General features: G+C 36.1%; 1 protein-coding gene across 3 annotated transcripts in view; it reads left to right on the top strand.

Annotated features, from left to right (window-relative positions):
* MTA3 (metastasis associated 1 family member 3) overlaps window positions 1-20,327 on the top strand; it is a 230,276-nt gene that overhangs the window by 55,326 nt on the left and 154,623 nt on the right. For all 3 annotated transcript variants that reach the window (XM_049833914.1, XM_049833911.1, XM_049833912.1), the window contains exons 7-9: window positions 1,205-1,307; window positions 10,757-10,856; window positions 15,858-16,046. In XM_049833914.1, the coding sequence (XP_049689871.1) occupies window positions 1,205-1,307; window positions 10,757-10,856; window positions 15,858-16,046 (392 nt within the window). The remainder of the gene's footprint in view (window positions 1-1,204; window positions 1,308-10,756; window positions 10,857-15,857; window positions 16,047-20,327) is intronic.

The raw sequence follows: 20,327 nt of genomic DNA, 5'->3' as shown, positions 1-20,327 counted from the left end.
AGCCTAGCTTTTTGAAGGGAATGGAAGGCTGTATTTGAGAACAGGTTTGTATTCTTGTAGTAGCTCATAGAAGTCAGAGATGAGTACTGGCAGCCAATAAAACATTGGAGTTTTTCCACATGTTCACTGAAGGAAGAACATGCTCATAGTCTAAAATACCAAGGAAAGACAATGATTTTAACTTTGCTGTTGTCATCTGTTGTGGCCGTAAACGTGTTGGCCACATCCCATGGGTAAATCTTCTCATACTAGTAGAATATGTCGTGTCTACTTAATCAGCTTCTGTAATGTTTCTCATTTTGCAGTAGAAATTATTGGTGTAGTAGTCAAGCCAAGATATAGGCTTCCATATCAGCGTGAGCCATTGTAGTGTTTTCACACTTCACTCTTCTTCCAAGCAGTACAAATGCAATACTCTTTTAATAATGAATGCAGGGAAAACTGAATTTCAGAAACTGCCATGATTGTTTTGGCCAGGTGCATGTACACAAATTGCTCTGTTCAGACAAATGGAGTTGGGAAATTATGATATAGTATATAGTAACTTTCTTGTCCTGTAGTCTTGTATATTATTTTGTAAAAGAATATACCTAGTCAACATACACAGCAATTTTAATAGTAGGATTTGTGTTAACAATACAGATAATGTAGTGGCTAAGAGCAAGAGGTAAAAAAATTAAATAATTAAATGTACCAGACAGCATTTTTTCATAATGATTTTTTGTTTGGGGGCATAGAATACAAATTGGATAGAATTTAATTGCTAAAGCTGGTTAAGTATAAAATTAATTTTAATATGGCTTAAGTGAAACAGTAACTTTGATATAGTTGATATATAGTTATAAAGAAACCACTGGTTACTTAGGTTATGGTATCAAGTTTATAATCACATTGTATTAAAGTTCTTTGATACTGTGCCTCGTAAGAATGCCTCCTCAAATTTAAATGCTGATGTTAAGGGAAGATATTTATTTTACTGAAGCTGCATTATGGAATTTAAATGGATAACTGCTGATGTTAAGGGAAGATATTTATTTTACTGAAGCTGCATTATGGAATTTAAATGGATAACTGCTGATTGTTAAGTACTGTGTGTGTGTGTGTGTTTAAAAATGTACAATGTCTCTTTTAAACATAGTACAAGAAATACACAGAGAAAAACATTGTGAGTAATAAGTGTTTTGTCCCATCTACCTTTTGACAGGAGAATTAGATGACAGAGAACAGGCAAAGCTGGAAGTAAAAGTATGGGATCCAGATAGCCCCCTTACTGACCGTCAGATTGACCAGTTTTTAGTTGTAGCACGGTAAGATTAAAATCCTCTAATAAAAGAAAATTCCTTTTCCTTTTCCTGCTGACTATTTATTCCCCTATATCATGTTACTCAACTTGTTTGCCATTTTGTGAGCCCTTCTCTTTCCCACAGTTAGCTAAAAGAGAAAATCAGACCATAAACTTCTGCATATATATTGAAGCTACCAATACAGAAGAGAGAAAAAGAGAGTGAGTTTTGGAATAATGCTACACTCCCTGTATGTCAGGTTATAGTAGAATTTGATACTTTAAATGTAGACATCAGACTGTTTTCCCCTCAGAGTAAGTGAAACAGGATTTCAGTGCTAACATTTCAGTCTTGTATTATAGTACTTGGAATTTCATGGTGTAAAATAAAACTTAAGAGTAGAAATAAAATGTTAACAAATGAAATGGATGCAGAACTTGCTGAGTTTGCCTCTAAGCTGCAGTGCAATTATTTTCGGTGAATGTTGAAATAAAAGTTTTGAAGTGATGCATTTCATTAGTGAAAAAAATCTGGTCAGTTCAATTTTATAGCTTAACATAAGATTATGCAGATTTATGAGAGGAACATCAAAGCCTTTGGAATTCATAAATACCTTTAAAAATTATTTCTCTACTTTAAAAAAAAGAAAAACTTTCAAAACTCTAGGACAACTCTACACTCATAAGATACAGCATGTTTCGCCTCTCTTGTAATTCATGCTTACAAATATAGTATAAAGGTACTGTTATAAGATGGCAGAGAACTCTTAATCACAGCTAATGTAGGGATTTTATCCTGAATTACTCCCATCTCCTATATTTTCTGTAACCTGGTTGCAGAGTGTAGTCTCAAATCTTCTTAGACAAATAATCCTTTTACATTCTTGCCAGTTTTTGTTCTTTATTCTTTCTCTGTTTTGAACAAAGCATTTGAGGAAGGAAGTAGAGAAGTTGCTTTATATTTTCCAGCTTATGTATACAGTGAAATGGGTTGCTGATGTATTGTTTTATAGTTCAGATGCTGATCCACCTGGGTTTCTTCTCTCTCCTCCACTTTGTAGTGGTGTATCCTTTCTATACAGTAGTAAAAATGGCCTGCCCCTGTTGAATTTCCAAGCAAACCGGAGGGATGTAGGTGTTAACGTGCATCAAAAGATCACAACGCCTGGTAAATGCTCCATAGAACAAAACCCAGAAAACAGAACTACTTCTATCACCAGCAGTATAGTACCTGGACATGTATGGGCAGACCATTATGGAGTGCCCTAAAAAAACATCTGCATGAAGATTATGTGCGTTTTTGAAGAGTTAATTTATTGCCTTCACATCCCTCCACTCCCTGTTTTGCAGCCACTCTGGGGAGCTGAAGTATTGTACTGCAAAGCTGAAAATATTCCCAGAGGAGTGTACCAGTAAGCAGTCTACTGGGAAGTGACAGAGAATAAATGAATTTTTTAGAGAAAAACATTCTTCTCTCACCTTCCCCTTACTTAAGACATCCTGTGCAATGCTGTGCCCTCACCAAGACTGCATTTGTTTAGAAGTTGATACTGTAAGGAAGGTTTCTGTTATTGCGGGAATGGGTCTTGGTCATAGCTGACTAATTGTAGCTATCCAAGATCTTGTGGTAGACAATCACTAATGACCACCTGTAATCAAATGTTACTCAGGTACCACTTTATTGATGTTCTTCCACAAAACTTCATTCATTTTTGTAAGCTGCTTTTGAACTGACAGAAACTATTTCCAAGCTCCTATATAATTGTATTCACAGGCTGCAAAATCACATTTCTGTTGCATTAAGTGCTTCTGAGACAGATTTTTACCACTTTCTGGAGAAACAGTTCTATGATGATTGTGGCAGCTCTAAATTCAGTATGTTGTGTGCTTGCAGGTAAAAGTTTTCATTGTACTGGACCATTAAAAGCTGCTTGAGTAACAGTGGAGTTGGTATTATGATCTGGTAAGCTGTGCTTACAGACTCGGAAGATAGTTCTGCTGTGGCTTAACTGCAGTTCACTGGGTATTGGCTGTGCCTGCTGGGTTTCTAGCGAGAATGGTATTTGTCTGGTTATGTTTAGTTTTGCAAATTTGAAATTCTGACGATAAGAACTTTTTCCTAAATGCTTTCCTATATGTGATTTTGGTTAAGTGTCTGTGTGCTATCTGTATTTGAAATTTTAAAAGTATTTTCATGTGATCATTTTTACATGCTGCATCAAAGGCATTGAGTAATTTTTTCCTCATTTTTTTTCAGTCTGCTCTGGTTGAAGGAAGAGTTGCTTTTGGTCCTTATAGGCTTTAGTTTTTTCAACTACACAAGCATCCTTCCTTAGTTCTTTAGAAGGTGTTTAAATGCTCTCTTTTTCTGTTTGTGTTGTCCATTTGCAAGAACATTTATATTTGGCCTCGGGCATGTAGCTTTCCCAGTCTCACAAGGTTTGTTTACTGTCCCAGGAACGGGAGGCCTTTTTTCTGGGTTTATATGCTATTCAGTCCGGGCCTGTCACTAAGCCCTAGTATGCAATAAATTGCTGGATATTAACATAGAAGAATATGCCTGTCCTGTCTGGAAATTGGAGGTAGCAGTGCCAGAAAAATGTACGGAGATTTTGAAAAAAGCTTGAGTTCTTGAGTGGAAAGATCCTTAACCTTGATCTCCCTAAGTAGTCTTGCTTGACACTTTGGATTTACAAATCTTGAAAGTACCTTATGGCTGCTACTGAAGCATAATTTGGGTGAGGGCTCTTGCTTGAACTAGCAAAAGCATCTGTTAGGAGAAGCTTGAGGCATCAGACTAATGTATTCTGGTTTTGAGTAACGCATTGTCATTTATATTCTTGCAATGAGAATTCCAACATCATGTTCTATTCCATTCAAGTAAGATGCAACTTGATCAACCAATTTTTGTTCATCATATATATTGGCAACAGTTCATCTGTGTCTACTAGCTTCAAAGAAGAGGACTCTGAGAAGCTGCAACAGCAGTTTAGGTCTGTCCATGTTAGCAAATAGTACAATACAGTACAAGTGGATTTGTAGAATTGAAATGTTTGGTGCTGAGGACCTAGCATCCACACTATGCATGTTTGAGCAGTTTTATTTTTAGGCTAACTTTAATCTGGTCCTGTGGACTGAGTATCTATGAATATGTGGAACTACTGTTTGACTTAACAAAATTCCATTTTGTCTGCCACAAGATAACTTTTGGTGTTAGTTAAAGTGCAGTAGATAAAGACTCTGGGGACAGTTGCTTTGAAACTCCATTCCTAATTTGAACTAACTGATATAGATGCATCCTGTTTTCTCCAGTCATCAGTCTCGTTCCGAATACACAAGGACTACTTCATTTCTTTGTGAGATCTCATGTTTTCTTTTTAACTCTATTCCAAGTTGCATAGGATTAGGAAATAGAAAGTTTCCTATTGTGTGTATAACATAATAGTCCTGTCCTTTTTTTGTTTTGTTCTGTTTGTTTGTTTGTCAAGGAGGCAAAAATGGTCCTGACCAGACTCAAATGTGGTAGGAGTTGTTGGCTCCAGTCTGCACAGATGCTGAGAACCGTAGACCTGACGCTTTTTTTAGTTTCTTTCTATCTGCTAATTTGGTCTATAATTCATTACATGATTTTTTTTTTTTGATACATTCTAGTTCTATTTATGTACTTTATGATGCAGTGAAACAGTTAACAACTTAGTTCTTAACAACTGCTTCATCTAACCACATTATCAGCATCACGCTCTGGAAGGAATTTATCTCTAAATCAAGCTATTTTCCAGACATGCTTGGTTCCAGCTTATTTCCCACTAAACCAGAGGTTTTAAGACTAATTATAATAGCCTTAAAGCGTTGCATCTCCACCTTAAAATTCTGTTCTTTGATTTCTTTGTAATTAAAATGGCATTGCATACCTCTGGCTAATACAACATACTTCTCTTTATTTGAATGCCTGCTTATTTTTTGACGGAAAATCATGTGTTAGACATTTTGAATTAGAGCTCGATTCTTCCCGTGTTGTTCCCACTTTTCCATTTTCTCTAAGTCAGTGATTATATTCATTTTCTGTTGGTTACTGCTGATTTAGTTAGAAGTGCTCATAATATATGGAGGTGTATTTGTTACACAAATTTACAGTGAGGAGGGGAACACAGTGGAGCTTCAACTAGCAATGTGTTGTTCTTCATACTGAGGAAAAGAATACATTTGTCAGCTGAGAAAAATAGGTAAAAACATTTAAAAGTGTGCTCAAATAGTAATACTCTGTTCTTGCAAGATAATTCAGTGTAGTCAGTGGCAGTAGACAAGCTCATCTATGAAAATAAATACATAAAAGTCACTGGTTGGAAAGCTTCAGTATTAGTGTGCTTCTGGATTCTCTTTAGGCAGTGGGAAGTAAGAGGAGTTGGAGTTCATTAAAAGAGGTAATGAAATTTAATGGCAGAATTGCAACATAAATTTAGGTGGTAAAGATAGTGAAAAATCCTGATGCCAGTGGTGCACTTGCAAAGCTGGATGTTTGGCAGCATCTAATGGTAGGCAGATGGTTTAGTAATAAAAAAGAAAAATACGTTCACATCAAGTTTACTAGGAGTATCAAAAATACTATGTTTCTCCCTGTCTGTCATGCTTGGCTAATACATGTTTATTCCTTTGTGTATTTTGTGTTACTATATTTCTTCTTGACCAAATTAATTTGAAAACAACTAATTCAGACTTGGAGCTGAATTTCTTTTTCCATCTTTTTTAATGAATTTTGAGCTATTGCATTAGAAAGAAAAAGCTTCTGCAGCAGTGTTTTCATGGACCTGCTTTTTGGGGGCTGTAAATCTCCTCTGTGTCTGTGAAATTGGAGGATGGCATACAGATAGATGATCGCTTAAATTGTATCCTGTGAATTAAACTATTTGTATGTATCGGATTCTATTTCTGTTGAATAATAAAGATTTCACATATGTTCCATTTCTATTCATTGCTAATGAAACTGAAGGTTAGTTGTGGTGTGTAGGGGACGTTATATGTCATGCTGCTCCCTACCCTAACTTTGAGAGTCTTTCAGAGGAAGAATAGTGGCAGGTGACTTTTCATGTTTATCATGTCATCTCTCTTTGTGCTGTAAATATCTGAAGTGATAATAATGAAACATGGCACTGTACAGACAGTTGCTTAGAAATGCAAGGAAAATGTGTCTTCTGGAACAGCATCATTTTACTTCGAATGTGTTCTTCATGTCAGATTTTGCATTATCCAATAGTAAAAATCTCAGGGGTGTATTTCAACTTTAATACTGTGCTGGTGACATACATCTTCACCAAGTATTTTTTTTCTTTATTCCATGATTTTAAGTATCATGAGACTTTTCTTAAGGAGCAATCAGATATTAATTGGTTGTTTGTAAAATGCTGTTATTGATAGCAGTCTAAGAGGTCACCTTTTAGGACTGTTTCCAACTCTCACAGTGAAGGGGAACATTGATGTAACAATAAGGAAAACAAAAAGCTTTCTGAATATGTGGGAAACTACCAAAGATCCACTTAATTATTTTCTTCAAAAATGTTAACTCTGGGGTGAGGCATAGGCCTTATTCATTACCTTGCAAATATGTGAGGAAAATTGTGAATTTGTGGATTCGTGTATGCACAGAGGTGCTTCACTTTAAACAGATTTGTCCAGAGTATACCCACTACTCACCTCATATCACCGCAACAGAGGAACAATGTATGAAAGTGAACAATTTTAAAATAAACATGCTCAGATTAAAAAAGATCTCTGTCTTAGCTGGGTTTTTGAGAAAACAAGGTAGAAGAAAATAGAGTTACTGGCCTGGATCCAGAAGTTTCTGGATCTGATTTGATGCTGGACTGCTGTTGTTACCGGGGAGACTAGTGACTATTTTTATCCTGATGTATAATCACAGTGGTTCCAGATTTTCTTTGGTAAATAATGTCCCTTTTCAGAACTAGTTACTGACAGCATTGAATCTTTAGAAATGCATTATGACAGTCTTGCGTTTGCTGCTTCATAATTTCACTGGCTGCCACTAATACTAATCTTGTGCAAAAAATTGAACAGTTACTTCCTTTAATGTCTTAAGTTACAAGAAGTTTGGGGCAATGTATTTTCTGTGTTCAATACCTATCTGAAGTTTTTCCTGAATGTGGGGTGCACAGGCACAACAAAATGATGATGAGCTACTTCATCTCTAGAGAGTTCACTGTCAGGTTTTTTTGTACATGGATATTGTTGAGTTTCACTGAATGTATGGATTTTTTGTGTAGTCTTAGAACCTGGCACCAGATTATCTTGATTTTGTTCTATGTTTGTATGGTTGTCTGCTACAGTCCCTGTTGCAAGTCCTTGAGAGAACATTCTTGGTTCTGGTCTTTAAGATAATTAAACAAGGAGAATCCAATTCAGGTAACACTGGATCATTCGGTCTAGCCCTTAAAGCTCTTACATCTGCTTGCCTGTGCAAAGAGTGATATCTCTACTGATATCACCAATTGTTTATCATTCTTGTCTGCCTCTCTGCCACCTGTGTAATTCACTGTCTGTATGCCTTTTGGCTTTAGCTTATTCTGGGAGGCATGGGGAGTGTTGGTTTCTGTTTGAAGTCACAGTACTTTAATTATTTGTTGAATAACTGATTTGTGACTAGCTTGCCGAGCACTTTTTTGGTTATGTGAGTTTATTGTTATTATTGAATTAAATATAGTTTCAGTTAAACATTTACAGATATTCTTTGGATGCTACCAACTTAATGGCATGTTTATGTTAAAGGGTCTGTTCAAAAGAAAAAATGAGTAGTTAGTGTCTGACTGTTCAGCCTGCATTGGCTTAATACTGAATTTTATTTTGGTAGCAGGCAGGTGAAGATGATAGTGTGTCTTCTGGAAGTAGGCATTGGTTAGTTAGTTATTTTTGCCTTCTAACATTTTAAAAATAATTCTTTGGTGGTATTATTAGAAAAAAAGTATGGAAAGAAAAATGACAAAGGAAATGTTTGACCTTTCTATCAATATGTTCCTCATATCTGTGTTTTAAATGGAAAAACATAAAAAGGTATTGTAATGATTTCTAAAATTAATATTGAGTTTGGATTGAATGGCTGGATTATACAGAGAGTGTATCACTGTTAAGTTTTGAAACTAGTTACTCTGTAACAGCCAATGCTCTAGAATTCCTACACTTAATTGGGTGGTCTGAAAAATTCACTGTTTTTTCAGAAGTTTCCAGGGAGAGGTGAACTGGAGGTTACATTGATGTCAAGATACAGCCACAGACACACACATCCCTGTCCCCCCCCCTCAAAATGGCAACTTGCCTGCATTTTATAGTGATTCTTACTTGTTTTGCACTTGCATACCCCACGCTCCCACACAGCATTCCTCTGATGGTTGTGATCCTCTCCTACTCAGTACAGCACTGGAAATGATGTCAACTAGTGCATCAATTCTTACTTCTTTATCACTTATTCAAAATAAACCTAGCTTTATATTGTGTCTTAATTTTGACTGTACATACTGGGCAACATAATTCACACACGCTGGAGCTCTGAAATCAGCCTAAAAAATTGGAAGGCAACTTGATGTGCTAGAGAGTGACTTGTGAGGACATACTCTTTGTAATTTTCATAGCATACTCTGATTTTATTTTAGAAATATGGTCAAAAGAAAATAGTGTTAATTATGCAAAAGGAAGATTAGAAGCTAATAGGCAGCAGCAAAAGGGAAATACAGTCATGTGGCATGCCACTTTACTGGTTTGAACAGTAGTGACAGAAGGATCACAGGGAAGGCTGTTCAGCTACAACCCTTACCAATGCCAACATGTTTAAAGGGGTTGACTGTCAGGAAATGTGTTCACAATACAGCCTTATTCCTGGGACTGATTTGTCAGCAAATACTGTTGTATATACTGTCAAACTTTTTTTTTTTTTAAAAAAAAAAAGGGTGTGTGTGTGTGTGTTCTTGTCACATATTTGCTATCTCTGCAAAGAGGGAGCAAAGGTTGTGGAACAACATTTGAATATAATTTATTCCACTGCATTTAGAAATTTAAGCAGTTAATATCTGAAGAGTATGAATCCCTGCTGTTGAATCTTAACTGTGTCTTACAAGTTTTTGCCAGCAAGTACTGAAACGTGCATTCAGTATTAAATATTTTGAGATTCAAGGTAAAATTGCAATAACAGATGTTATTTCTAGTTTCTCCACAATCAATAATACACCTGAGTGAGTTAAACTCTTGATGCATATTACATTATTTTATTGTTGAATATTGGGTTTATAGTACTCAATAATGTGACTCTTTCAGTGTGTTGATCTCTGTCAATGACATGCCTCATTGATATAACTCTGCACTTATGTGTGGAGTGTAATTGCTGAATGAGGCTCCAGTCCGTAGTCCAGAGGCTTAGACTGTATTAAAAATGTTAGGTGAGTAATTGGGTCTTTGAATTTAGGAGGAGTTATATCATGTCACAACTGCAACAAATATTTTTTTTTTCTAATTTCATAGTGACACAATGCAGCTCCAGAGTCATTTTGCAACTCAGGGTACTGGAGCAACTTCTGTGCTATTACTTAATAATCTTTCTCATGTGTTGCTGCATCTTTGCTTGTTTGTGTATGATATGCTGGGACAAGTCAAATTCTCTTATGCATCTTTCCCTTCACTGTGTGTGATGTATAGATGTACTTCCAAGAAAAGTTTGCAGTTTAGAACAGCAAATATCACACTAGTTTTCTATCTCTATTCCTTATGTTTTGTTGCTCTGGTAAGTATGATAAATGCCACGTACAATTCATCATCAAAAGTGAAAAAAGAAAAGGTAAAGTTTTGGAGAAAAACATGTCCGTTTCAATAATGCTAGAATGCTTTTATTAAGTAGGCTGAGAGATCCATTTGTTTCATTATTACTTAAAACCTGTGACAAAAATAGGATTTTGGAGGTACCTTGGACCAAGCTAATATGCTTTCTTTGCTTCACTAATGGAAGTAGTAGACATGCATTACTGAAGTGAATAAAATGTTATTAATTTCCTCATGGGAACATGGTGAACCCCCTTTTTTAATTGTATTGTAATTTGTTAAACAGTTTTGTGGCTTTTTAATTTTAAAAATAATAGTCATGGTTGCAAAACCCAAACTGAGTAGGATTTTTGACTTCATAATTAATAAAAAATTGGTACATTAAAAAGTTGGTACATTAGAATTCTCTAAGTATCTTTTGTTTCCATGCGGTTGTTCTTATGTGTACGTTGTTAATTTTGGGGGAGAAGATCAGAGTTTTTACTGCTAAGTGATTTGTCTTTATCTAATTGTCCTTTGCTAGCAAAGATCTGAAATCTTAAAGAGTAACAGTATATGACTTTTATTTTTAAAAGGACACTTTTATAGATATGACATAGTCTGATAATAAAAGAGAGGTTACATCTTTCTATGTATTTACTATCTACTGTTTCTCTGTTGTAGTGCGGTTGGCACGTTTGCTCGAGCATTGGACTGCAGTAGTTCTGTCAGACAACCCAGTTTACACATGAGTGCAGCGGCTGCTTCCCGAGACATCACACTGGTATGTGGCTTCTTAAAAACTCTACAACTTTTTTACATCTGTGAATTCAACAGTATCTATTACTTCAGAGTCCCTGTCCTCCGGATATCTGTTTTTCTTTAGATACCTGTGTGCAAGGTGCATATGTGTATGGTAGATAATGCTGTGTGTTTTCTGTAAACTTTTAAGTGCTGCCCTTGTAATCATACTGTAAATCACTTGACTTTAGCTGAAGTCTGTTTAAATATATCTTCATATGTGATAATTTGCACAGCAGAGTAGGTAATACACATTGTATAGGGATTCATTCATTATAATTGATCAATAGTGTGATCTAAAGTATGTGGTAATAAAGCTGATTGAAAATTTTTTGGATAATCTTTTGTACTTACTAAAGGTGTGTCAGTATATTTTTCTAAAGGATAAGCAATCTGACTTTGTAAGCAACTTTTTGAAGAACTTTTTACTTAGGATATACTTAGGATGTTTCCTTAGCTGGTTGAAGTATTCACTGTAATGTAAGCACCTGCATCTTTTAGAGAAAGTTAAAAATATATCAATAACAGACCAAAGTTTTGTCTCTGTATACTCATATTAGCTAAGATGACAAGAAGTTCTATAGTAGTAAAAGCATGCCAGGAAAACTATGTGAGAACAAAAAATCTTACTGTTTTGCAGAATCAAGTTTGATTTAGATTTCCAAAGACATCAGTAGGAGATGTTTATTATTTTAAGTATTTGTGTACAGAATCATGAAGATGATAGTTAAGGCCAAAGTAGATCTGCTATTCATGAGATACTTGAGTATTTGAACTAGAGGACACTCGAAACTAATAGATCATTTTAAAATAGTTATGGTACTGCCTTAAAGTGGCTAGAGACCCCTGGAATTTAGTTACACAAAATGTTGTTGGAACAGATAATATCAGCAGGTTAAAAAAAGGGGTTAGAAGAATTATGGACCATGGGCCCATAAATGGGTACTGAGGAGAACAGGGAGAGGTGTATCATCTAGCATTCCTAATTCCCAAGTTTTGTAGATGCTGGTGAATGAAATGGGAATTGATCTCAGGCTGTGGTTAGACTTACATGCATATTTTCTCTAAGTAACATTCCTTGGTGCTGCTGTCAGAATGCTTGGCTAGATGGATGACTGGTCTGATTCAGTAGGGCAGTTCTTATATTCCACATAAAATATAGTTAGAAGTATGATGAAAAAAATACTTAATTTCTTATATTTTGCAGTGTACTCAAAGGCTATTAAACAGGAAACTGATTTAGTCTGGACTACAGAAGTGTAGTAAAGGCAGTGGCAAAATGTAATGTTTTCAGTAATACTCAAAATACTCTGTTTCACAGTTGCTTGTATGATCTTACCAACACAATTCTGCTTACATTAAATGCTTTATTTTTCCATCAAAATAGTTCTTTAGCTTAACATTTTTCATTTTAAGATTTCATTGGGTAAAGAATTTCTAATAAATCCCACACGTTGCTCATCCTTATTACTGTATTCAGTAATTAATAGAATAGAATCATCCTTTCAGCAGTGTCATCTTACTTGAAAGTACATGTGCAGTGCTGCTAATAAAGGGATACACTTAGTGTTTGAGTGCTGTATAAATGTTTCTCCATTGCAAATGATCCATTAGGTTCCATTACACTTAATGAAAGGTATATGTTATAATGAGGCACCAAAGGAGCCACCCCAGGTTTAATTATTCTGTCTGTCTGTTCTCATTTTCCTACCCCCTCAGCTTTTTAAAACCCTTCTCTTTTGCTCTTTGGCAATGTACTTCCTTCTAAGTTAAGAAAAGACATATTTGTCATTATAGTAGTTACTCTTTCAGACATTCCCATGTTAATTGGTAGCATATTTTGAGCAGCAGTTAAAGTTAGTACAGACATCTGCAGAACTTGTGGTGTAACTCATTCATGCTTTGGAAGGGACATAGCGGCATAACACTAAGAAAATCATACTGTTGGTATTCTTAATGCAAGGCAGATATCCTTGCAGCTGTAGTGCTATTAATGGGGTTTCTGTACACCACATCTATGGCTTTCCAGTATTCCTAATTAGTTGTTTCAATTAGAGATGAGTGTAAACAGACTGATACTAAAAAAAAAAAAATAATACAATAAATGCATTGGTTATAAACATGAGTAAATTCAGGGTGGATGTACACATTAAGGGAGGTCTTGCAGCTTAACAGCGAGTGAGAGGCTACTTTCAGGCTTCCTTATTTTGGAAACATGGGGAAGGTAATGAGACAAAGCAGGAAACTACCAATGCTTTTAGAAAACCCTACTGAAATACATGAAACAATGTGTGTTTAACTTCTTAGATGACAGTAGATCTTCTTTTTTTTCAGTGATAAAGACTTGTGAGACAGCCAAACAATTGAAGCTTGTATTTCTGGCCTTCTCAGAGGCAGTGTTTTATTTTTAAAATGAAAACTGATCTCTGAGAAGAGAAAGAAACCAGGAAGACTTCCTGTTTCAGATTCTTAAACATTGTGTAGTGCATATGCTGAAGATGAGAGCCTTTAAAGCAAAGCAGGTAGATGGAATCGCTTGCTCCTTGTGGTGGGCTTGTTCAGAAGACCCTGTGCTACTTTACTGTAAGGACAAGGATGTAAATCTGGTTTTGGATGTCTCTTCAAAATGAAAAGTATGAGCAGGTTTTTCCTTTGTATTTTGAATGACTTCTTTGTAATGATTTTTATTAGACTTCCATATATGTAGCTCCTAAGCTAAACATGCCTAAAATATTATTGAGTTGCAGAATCCATACTCTGTTTCCAGTTTGCGTGCTTTGTTAGGGGCAGTTCGGTCTAGGTGATTTAGCTGACTACTGAAATTGCAGCTGGTTTGGGAACTTTGTGTTACAGCTTGTTTGCAGCATGCCCTGTCATGCCTTTCTTCCCAGCTCCATGCAGCCCACCCTAAGCTTTTGGTGTATTGTTTCTTCCTTTGCTTGTCTAAATTTGGACTTGGAAGTTCCCTCTATCTATGTGGCTAATACCTTTCCTGTGGTGGGACCCCTTGTCTCTGCTGGGCAGTATGCTCTGGGCAAGAGTTCTTGGGGAACGGTGGTTTTTCCTCCGTCCTTCAATCTCCTGTTTGGGAGAGGCAACACGAGGTCTTCCCAGGCTCCTGCTCCTTAGGTATCAGATACCCGCTAGTTGTTTCTTGCAGTCTTCTCATCCTTGGGTAAAGCAGATAAAAAGGGCATACTGCAGGACTTTTTGTCTTGGGCTCTAGTAATGTCTTCAGGCTGCTCTCGCTTTTGCTAGCACAGTTTACTCACTGCAGTGTGGGAATTTAATTGCAGGTGAGGGCTGGCAAACCTGCAGAAGGCAAAGAGTTGTTATCATGGGAACTGGTCAGTGGTCTGTCACACAACAGCTCTGTGAAGACAGTACTTATCCATGGAGTTCATTATGAATCTTTTCTTTAGTAATATCAAAAAAAGCTTTATGGAATCAGATGCTTATTATAGATGGAAAAATAAACATAAGGCAAAAGCAAGATCCTGATTTATTGACTTCTGTTGTCATTTTTAAGAAAGTTGGTATCAGTGAATAGATCCAGATTTAGCAGCTGCTCAGAAAATGCCTGATATGTACTGCTTTTCCATGAGGGCTGCAACTTAAACAAAGATTTAAATCTTGGTAACACATACACTGTAGGAGTTCAATTTTTAGGCCTGGTTTACCCATTGCCTGAATGATAAGCAATAAACTAGTGATATCACTTTACATTCTCTAGTCTGAATGTTATGGATTTTGGCATATTTCCATATTAGAATACTTCATTTTAACAATGGCTTTTTCTCAAGGCTGGTGAATTCAACCTGAACCACAAGTGAAATGACGTATTGTAGGATAATTGTGACATTACTTCTTGCAGAGGAAGCAATTCAAGAATCTTGTGCTTGATAGATTTCAAAGAGGTATATTGAAAGCTGGAGAAAGATTTTAGCCACTCATAGGAGATCCAAAAGATAAGGAGAATTCATTATTTGCAGTACATTTGTGTGCGGAAGCTCAACTGGATTAGCTCTGTTAAGTCCTATACTGACATATAATGCAAGAGTGTTCCTTCCTTGAAAGGTTTTGGGTGCCCCCCTCTCATGAGTATAAGGTTGTGTGCAAGATTGCATGCTACAGTTACAGCTCATCACTGAGGTGGGACAAAGAGGTGGGAGACTGATGTTACACAGTTACACACATTATTGCACTCTATACCTCTAATACTTCTTTCAGCATAGCAATTTAAGATTGTAGTGATGAGTCTTTTGGGATGCTGAGTCAGAAAGGCTTCTGTATGTTGCTCATTTTCTGTGCAGGTGGATTTGTGATGTAGTTGCTTACTTTTCATATTCCCCGTCATTGGTTGGTGATGTAAGCATTCAGTGTCACCTGTAAAGTGAAGAATGCCCTAACTTGTTTGTTTTCTGTTTTCCGCTTTTTATAACAGAAAGTGAATTAACCAAAGAAACCTCATTTACCCATCTCTGACGACAGAGTTTAGCAAGGGACAAAAATCTTGCTTGTTTTTGAGTATGATGTTAATGAAAAGAATGAATGACTTCTTGCCCAGCAATGAGAACATTGAGCACATAGCTAAACAGCTGCCCAGACATCTACTGTTTAGAAATTCTGTTAATTGAAAATGGCTCTTCAGTCAATATATACCACTGTCTCTGTTGGGTTACTTAGAACCAATTTCTACCAGCTAAAGATTCTCTAGAAATGTTTGCTAGTAATTTGCAGGAACTATTAAACTAATGTCATTTTTAGTAAACAATTTATTAAGGCATTTCCATTGCCAAAATAATTAATGAATTATTTTTCTTATGTTCCACAACAGAAAACCTATGATATCAAGATTGATTCTAAATTTAGCATTAGTTGAGGCTTCTTGCATGGCTTATAGAAAATAATACATTGAATTTGCATTAACTGAAATGGACTACTGTCTGTTTAAACATGTTTTTTATTCTCTCCTTCTTGCTAGTTTCATGCAATGGATACACTGCATAAACACAACTATGATTTGAGCAGTGCCATCAGTGTTCTAGTGCCACTTGGAGGGCCTGTCTTGTGTAGAGATGAAATGGAAGAGTGGTCAGCATCAGAAGCTAGTTTATTTGAAGAGGCATTGGAAAAGTATGGCAAGGACTTCAATGACATTCGACAAGATTTTGTAAGTATGAAAGTAGTACACTCTTCTGTTACTGTGTGTTTGCATGGGTGAGTATAACTGCTTTCTGTAGGTTTGGAAGATTAGCTAGAGGAGCTATCTATATAGCTGATATATGTAATTAACATACAAATACCTTTTATCTGGCTTGAAGGTCAATATGTTTTCTTGTTCAGTGCCATTCTTTGGGGAGGTGTTGACAGAAGATAATTTGTTTTAATGGTTTAATACCAAGTAGGATGTCTCATGCTGATGTGTTTTGATAAGGATTTTTACAAGGATTTTACAAGCGTCTCAAAAAGTTCTAGCAACTTTTCCGAACTTTTCCACACTTTCCAGTGAAATTCATTAGTAGCTATGTGGCTGACTCCCTGAGTGTTTTTGGAAAGCTGGGGTTTCCTTCTATGGTTAGAAGAGAGAAATTCATATTCAGATAGCTTCTAAAGTGCACTACAGGGAGTTATTTTGACATATTGGGTATTTCGGCACTTCTGAAAAGGAAAGGAAATGTTTTCCGTTACGTTCTAACTACGCTGGTTTTGGTACTGAAGTATCAGATTATAGGGCAGCAAAGCTTAAAATTGCTGAATTCTAATGCAAAATAATGGAATGAAATTGATTCTAGCACTGATTGCTGGAATTGCTAGTAATTTGTCTACAAATTTTTTTGTACGTTTCTTGGAGAGCCTCTTTCTTTCAAGGAAAAAGATTTCCTTTGTTGTACTAACTTAAAGTTGGGCTTTGTGAAAAGATTAGGATTTGAGCCAAAGGTATTCCATTATTTAAGACTGAAGTGGATTGAAACATTTTTCACAACAATCTCATTCTGCTTGACTCTGAGAACTCAGATATTTTTTTCTTTGCAGAAGTTACTCATCCGTGAGGGGAAAATGGTACTGTATGGTAAATGTAGAAGTCCTTCCAAAATAGGGTGCAGGGCAGTGGGAGGAGGCTTGGCACTGAGCTAAGCTGTCTTTCCTTCACTTTCATGGTTGTGAAATGAAACAGATAATTGAATGAAGGTGGGAAGGAAAGGCTATTGGTTTTGTGAAGAACTGACATTTTAACAGGTGTATTATATCTGCATGCTTAATTTTGAGATTCCAAAGCAAGAAAGTGTTCACTGTATTCATCACAAAGTTGAAAATTGCATCATGGATGAAATAGTTCTGTTAAGTTCAAGAAAATATGATTGGAAAATAATATTTTATAGAGTTCTAGAACTGAAATCTTAATGTAAACTACAGTTCCTTATTATTTCACATACAGATAAATGGCCCTCAGCTGTAACTGTACCATATTTCAGTAACTGTGTCTTCTAACTAAATGTTTCCTAATACATAGTATTTGACTTTTCAAAATACCTAAAGCATATAATACAGATTTTATTGCCTATTTACAAGTTGAGTCCTAACACAATTTGTGACTAAGTATACCTAAGCCTTGTCTCTGGTATTTATGTAGTATTTTTATTTTTTGTATAATTTCTATGGTACATAACATGTAATTCCGTTGATATGCATACAATAAAGTGATACAGTGGAGTAATGTGTTGCAGGAATTGCTTATGCATATGTAACATTTCAAATGCTAGATACTTGAGTGAGTCTACTAGAAGCTGTTTAAAATGTTCAGATTTTATCTCAGCTAGACTCCTGACACTCTCCCTCTTTCACTGAATCTTCCTTCCCAAAACAGAGATATTTTCCCTTGCCCTCCTCCCAAAGTGAGACACATGCACAGATCTAGAGGTAGGGTTGCATAGCCTACTGAGGGCACGTTGATGATGAGTCAGAGTGCAGCAGAAATGGATGTGGGGCACTAATTAATTATAGTCTCATTTAGTTAGAATGGGGTGTTGTCTATCCTTAGTCACTTTTTTTTTACCTTTGGAAAAGTGACATGTCATTTTTAAAACATCATTAGGAGAACATCTATTTCACATATCAATTTATATGGTATTGGTAACTTAGTGCACACAGTCTTGATCTAATTCTATGTAATTTGAAATCTTTCAATTATATTAATCGTTGTGTAATCTTGGGATATCTCAATTTCTCTAGAGCATAATTTACATGTTCTCACTTGCTGTGTTGCATTCTAAAAGTATAGGGATTTGAAAACAAACATTGGGTTTTAAGTAATCATCTAAAATAGTCCTTCAAGATTTAGATCATGGATATATGAAAAGCTTCTGCAAGGTGAGGTAGGAATAAATATGTAGCACTTCAGCAGTGATTTTCCATGAGAATACGTTTGTTTATTATCATCCCTCTCTTCAGTGGCTAGTCATTGAAAAGTAAGTACTCTTACATGTGTTGTAAGAGCATGGACAAAGCAGCTAATGCACTGGTAGTATACATGCGAACTTGTTCCGAGTGTCCCTGTAGGATTTAATGATAAAATTAGATCCTGTGGTGCCTGAGATTAAACTCAAACCTAAGCAGTCATGCAGTGGTGCCACAGTACAGGCAAGACTGTCATGTCGCATGGCAGAAAGTGGTTGGTAGCAGTCTCCTGAAACAGAGGCGTTGCCTTTTCTGAATCGGCCTGGACTTGCACGGCATGGCAGCTGCAATTGCAGCCCTTACATGATAGTTCTCTAAAGAGTGGGTTCATTTACTTTTCCCAGCAATTATTAAGAACTGGTGCTATTTGATGTTCAATGTGCAGCTCATGCATTAAGCTATAAACGTTAAATATTAGTAAGCAAGACAATTATTATAAATTAAATTGTGTAAAGGAGTTTGCCTTTTTTTGTAATAGACAGGAGAAACTTAATTTCTTATCAAATTACCAGTCTAGCCTTTTGAATAATCATTCTCATGAGCTGTTGACTCATCAACTGTTATAGAAGCTCATTTGTTGAGGTTTTGCTGTTTTTAAGAACCTCTATGAATCCTAATCATCCTAGGCCTTTTCAGTTAATTGAATTTACTTGATATACTTGAATTACTTCACATCCCAGGATAGTAGAAAGGAAGAAGACTGAATATTTTATGTTCTCCAAATATAACTATTTTCCTAATGGTAAGAGACAGCTGTTATGCTTGTTATTTTTTCATTATCAACAGTTTTCACAAATTTATAACTATTACTTCTCAAATATAGCAGGAGAGGCCCTGGGAATCAGACTTGAACTGTTTATAGAAAACAGGAGCAACTGTTCTCCAACTTCAGAAAATTGTGGAAACATTCCTTGAAGTTAACATATTCATTTTAAGATGCTTTATAATCCTAAGGTTTTCCTGCTGGTCTGATTGGAGTGGACCATTTTTACCCTGAAGAAACTAAAGAAACTGAAAATTCCCTCTCCCTGTTTTTGTACTGCTGACACCTCTCTGCTAATTTTCTCCTACAAAAATGCCATGCAGATGGTCATATTTACTTCTTTCAAATAGCGTTTAATAGTTTGGTAATGAGAGTACATTATTCTATGGCTGTTCGCAGCTTCTCTGGCAGTTCAGAGCAACCTCTGGAAAATTCACATCCCTCTACAGTGTTTTGTCTTGTAAGTGCTTAGGTAAACAGAATACAGGATATTCATAGTCAGTGTGTCAAACAGGTTTTCTGAGTTGTGAATCAAAATGTAAAAGGATTATGGTTATCCATCCAAGCATGTTACTTACCTTTCTTTAATTGTAGATGCCTACTGAGTGAATGAATATACTGGTGTCACAATCATAGTTAAAATACATTGAAGTATTTTCTAGAGAAATGGCAAACATAATCTGTAGCATGAATGTGTTAAGTGTTCAGGAAGGAAAATAAATATGGAGATGCTAAAATTCACTTGTTGACAGTGGAAGGTAGTTGGGGTGACAGTGTTTCATCTGGATGCCAGGAAGAATATGGACCTAAAGAACTAAGAAGCAAGTTCATCTGTTACCTCACACCAAACACATGTTCCTGTCACTGGCCTTTTCTTGGGCAGATTTCTCTTAAGGCATAATTTACCTGAGAAAGTAAAAGGATTTCAGTAAACCAAATTATGTCGCTATTTATTGGAACATCAGCTTCTGCATTTGTTACACTGCTACTTTTTAATTAAAAATGCAAATGGTCAGGGATTTACATGCTGTGGTACACTGCCTGAGAAAGAATTCACAGCTTAAGTCTGTGGACCTGAATCCCAGCTCATGAAAGGCAGAGGTGGGAGCCAGACTCAGTTCCTCTTAAGTGTCTGCAAGCAAGCAGCATGAAAAACTGGCTGTGAGCTCTGTATGCAGGGAGAGGCAGCTTGATAAGGTGTTCCTCTGTTGTTTTAGGAACTTAATTAAAGGT

Source organism: Accipiter gentilis, chromosome 30 (assembly GCF_929443795.1).
Source record: "Accipiter gentilis chromosome 30, bAccGen1.1, whole genome shotgun sequence".
NCBI lineage: Eukaryota > Metazoa > Chordata > Aves > Accipitriformes > Accipitridae > Astur > Astur gentilis.
This window is presented reverse-complemented; position numbering and strand designations above follow the sequence as displayed.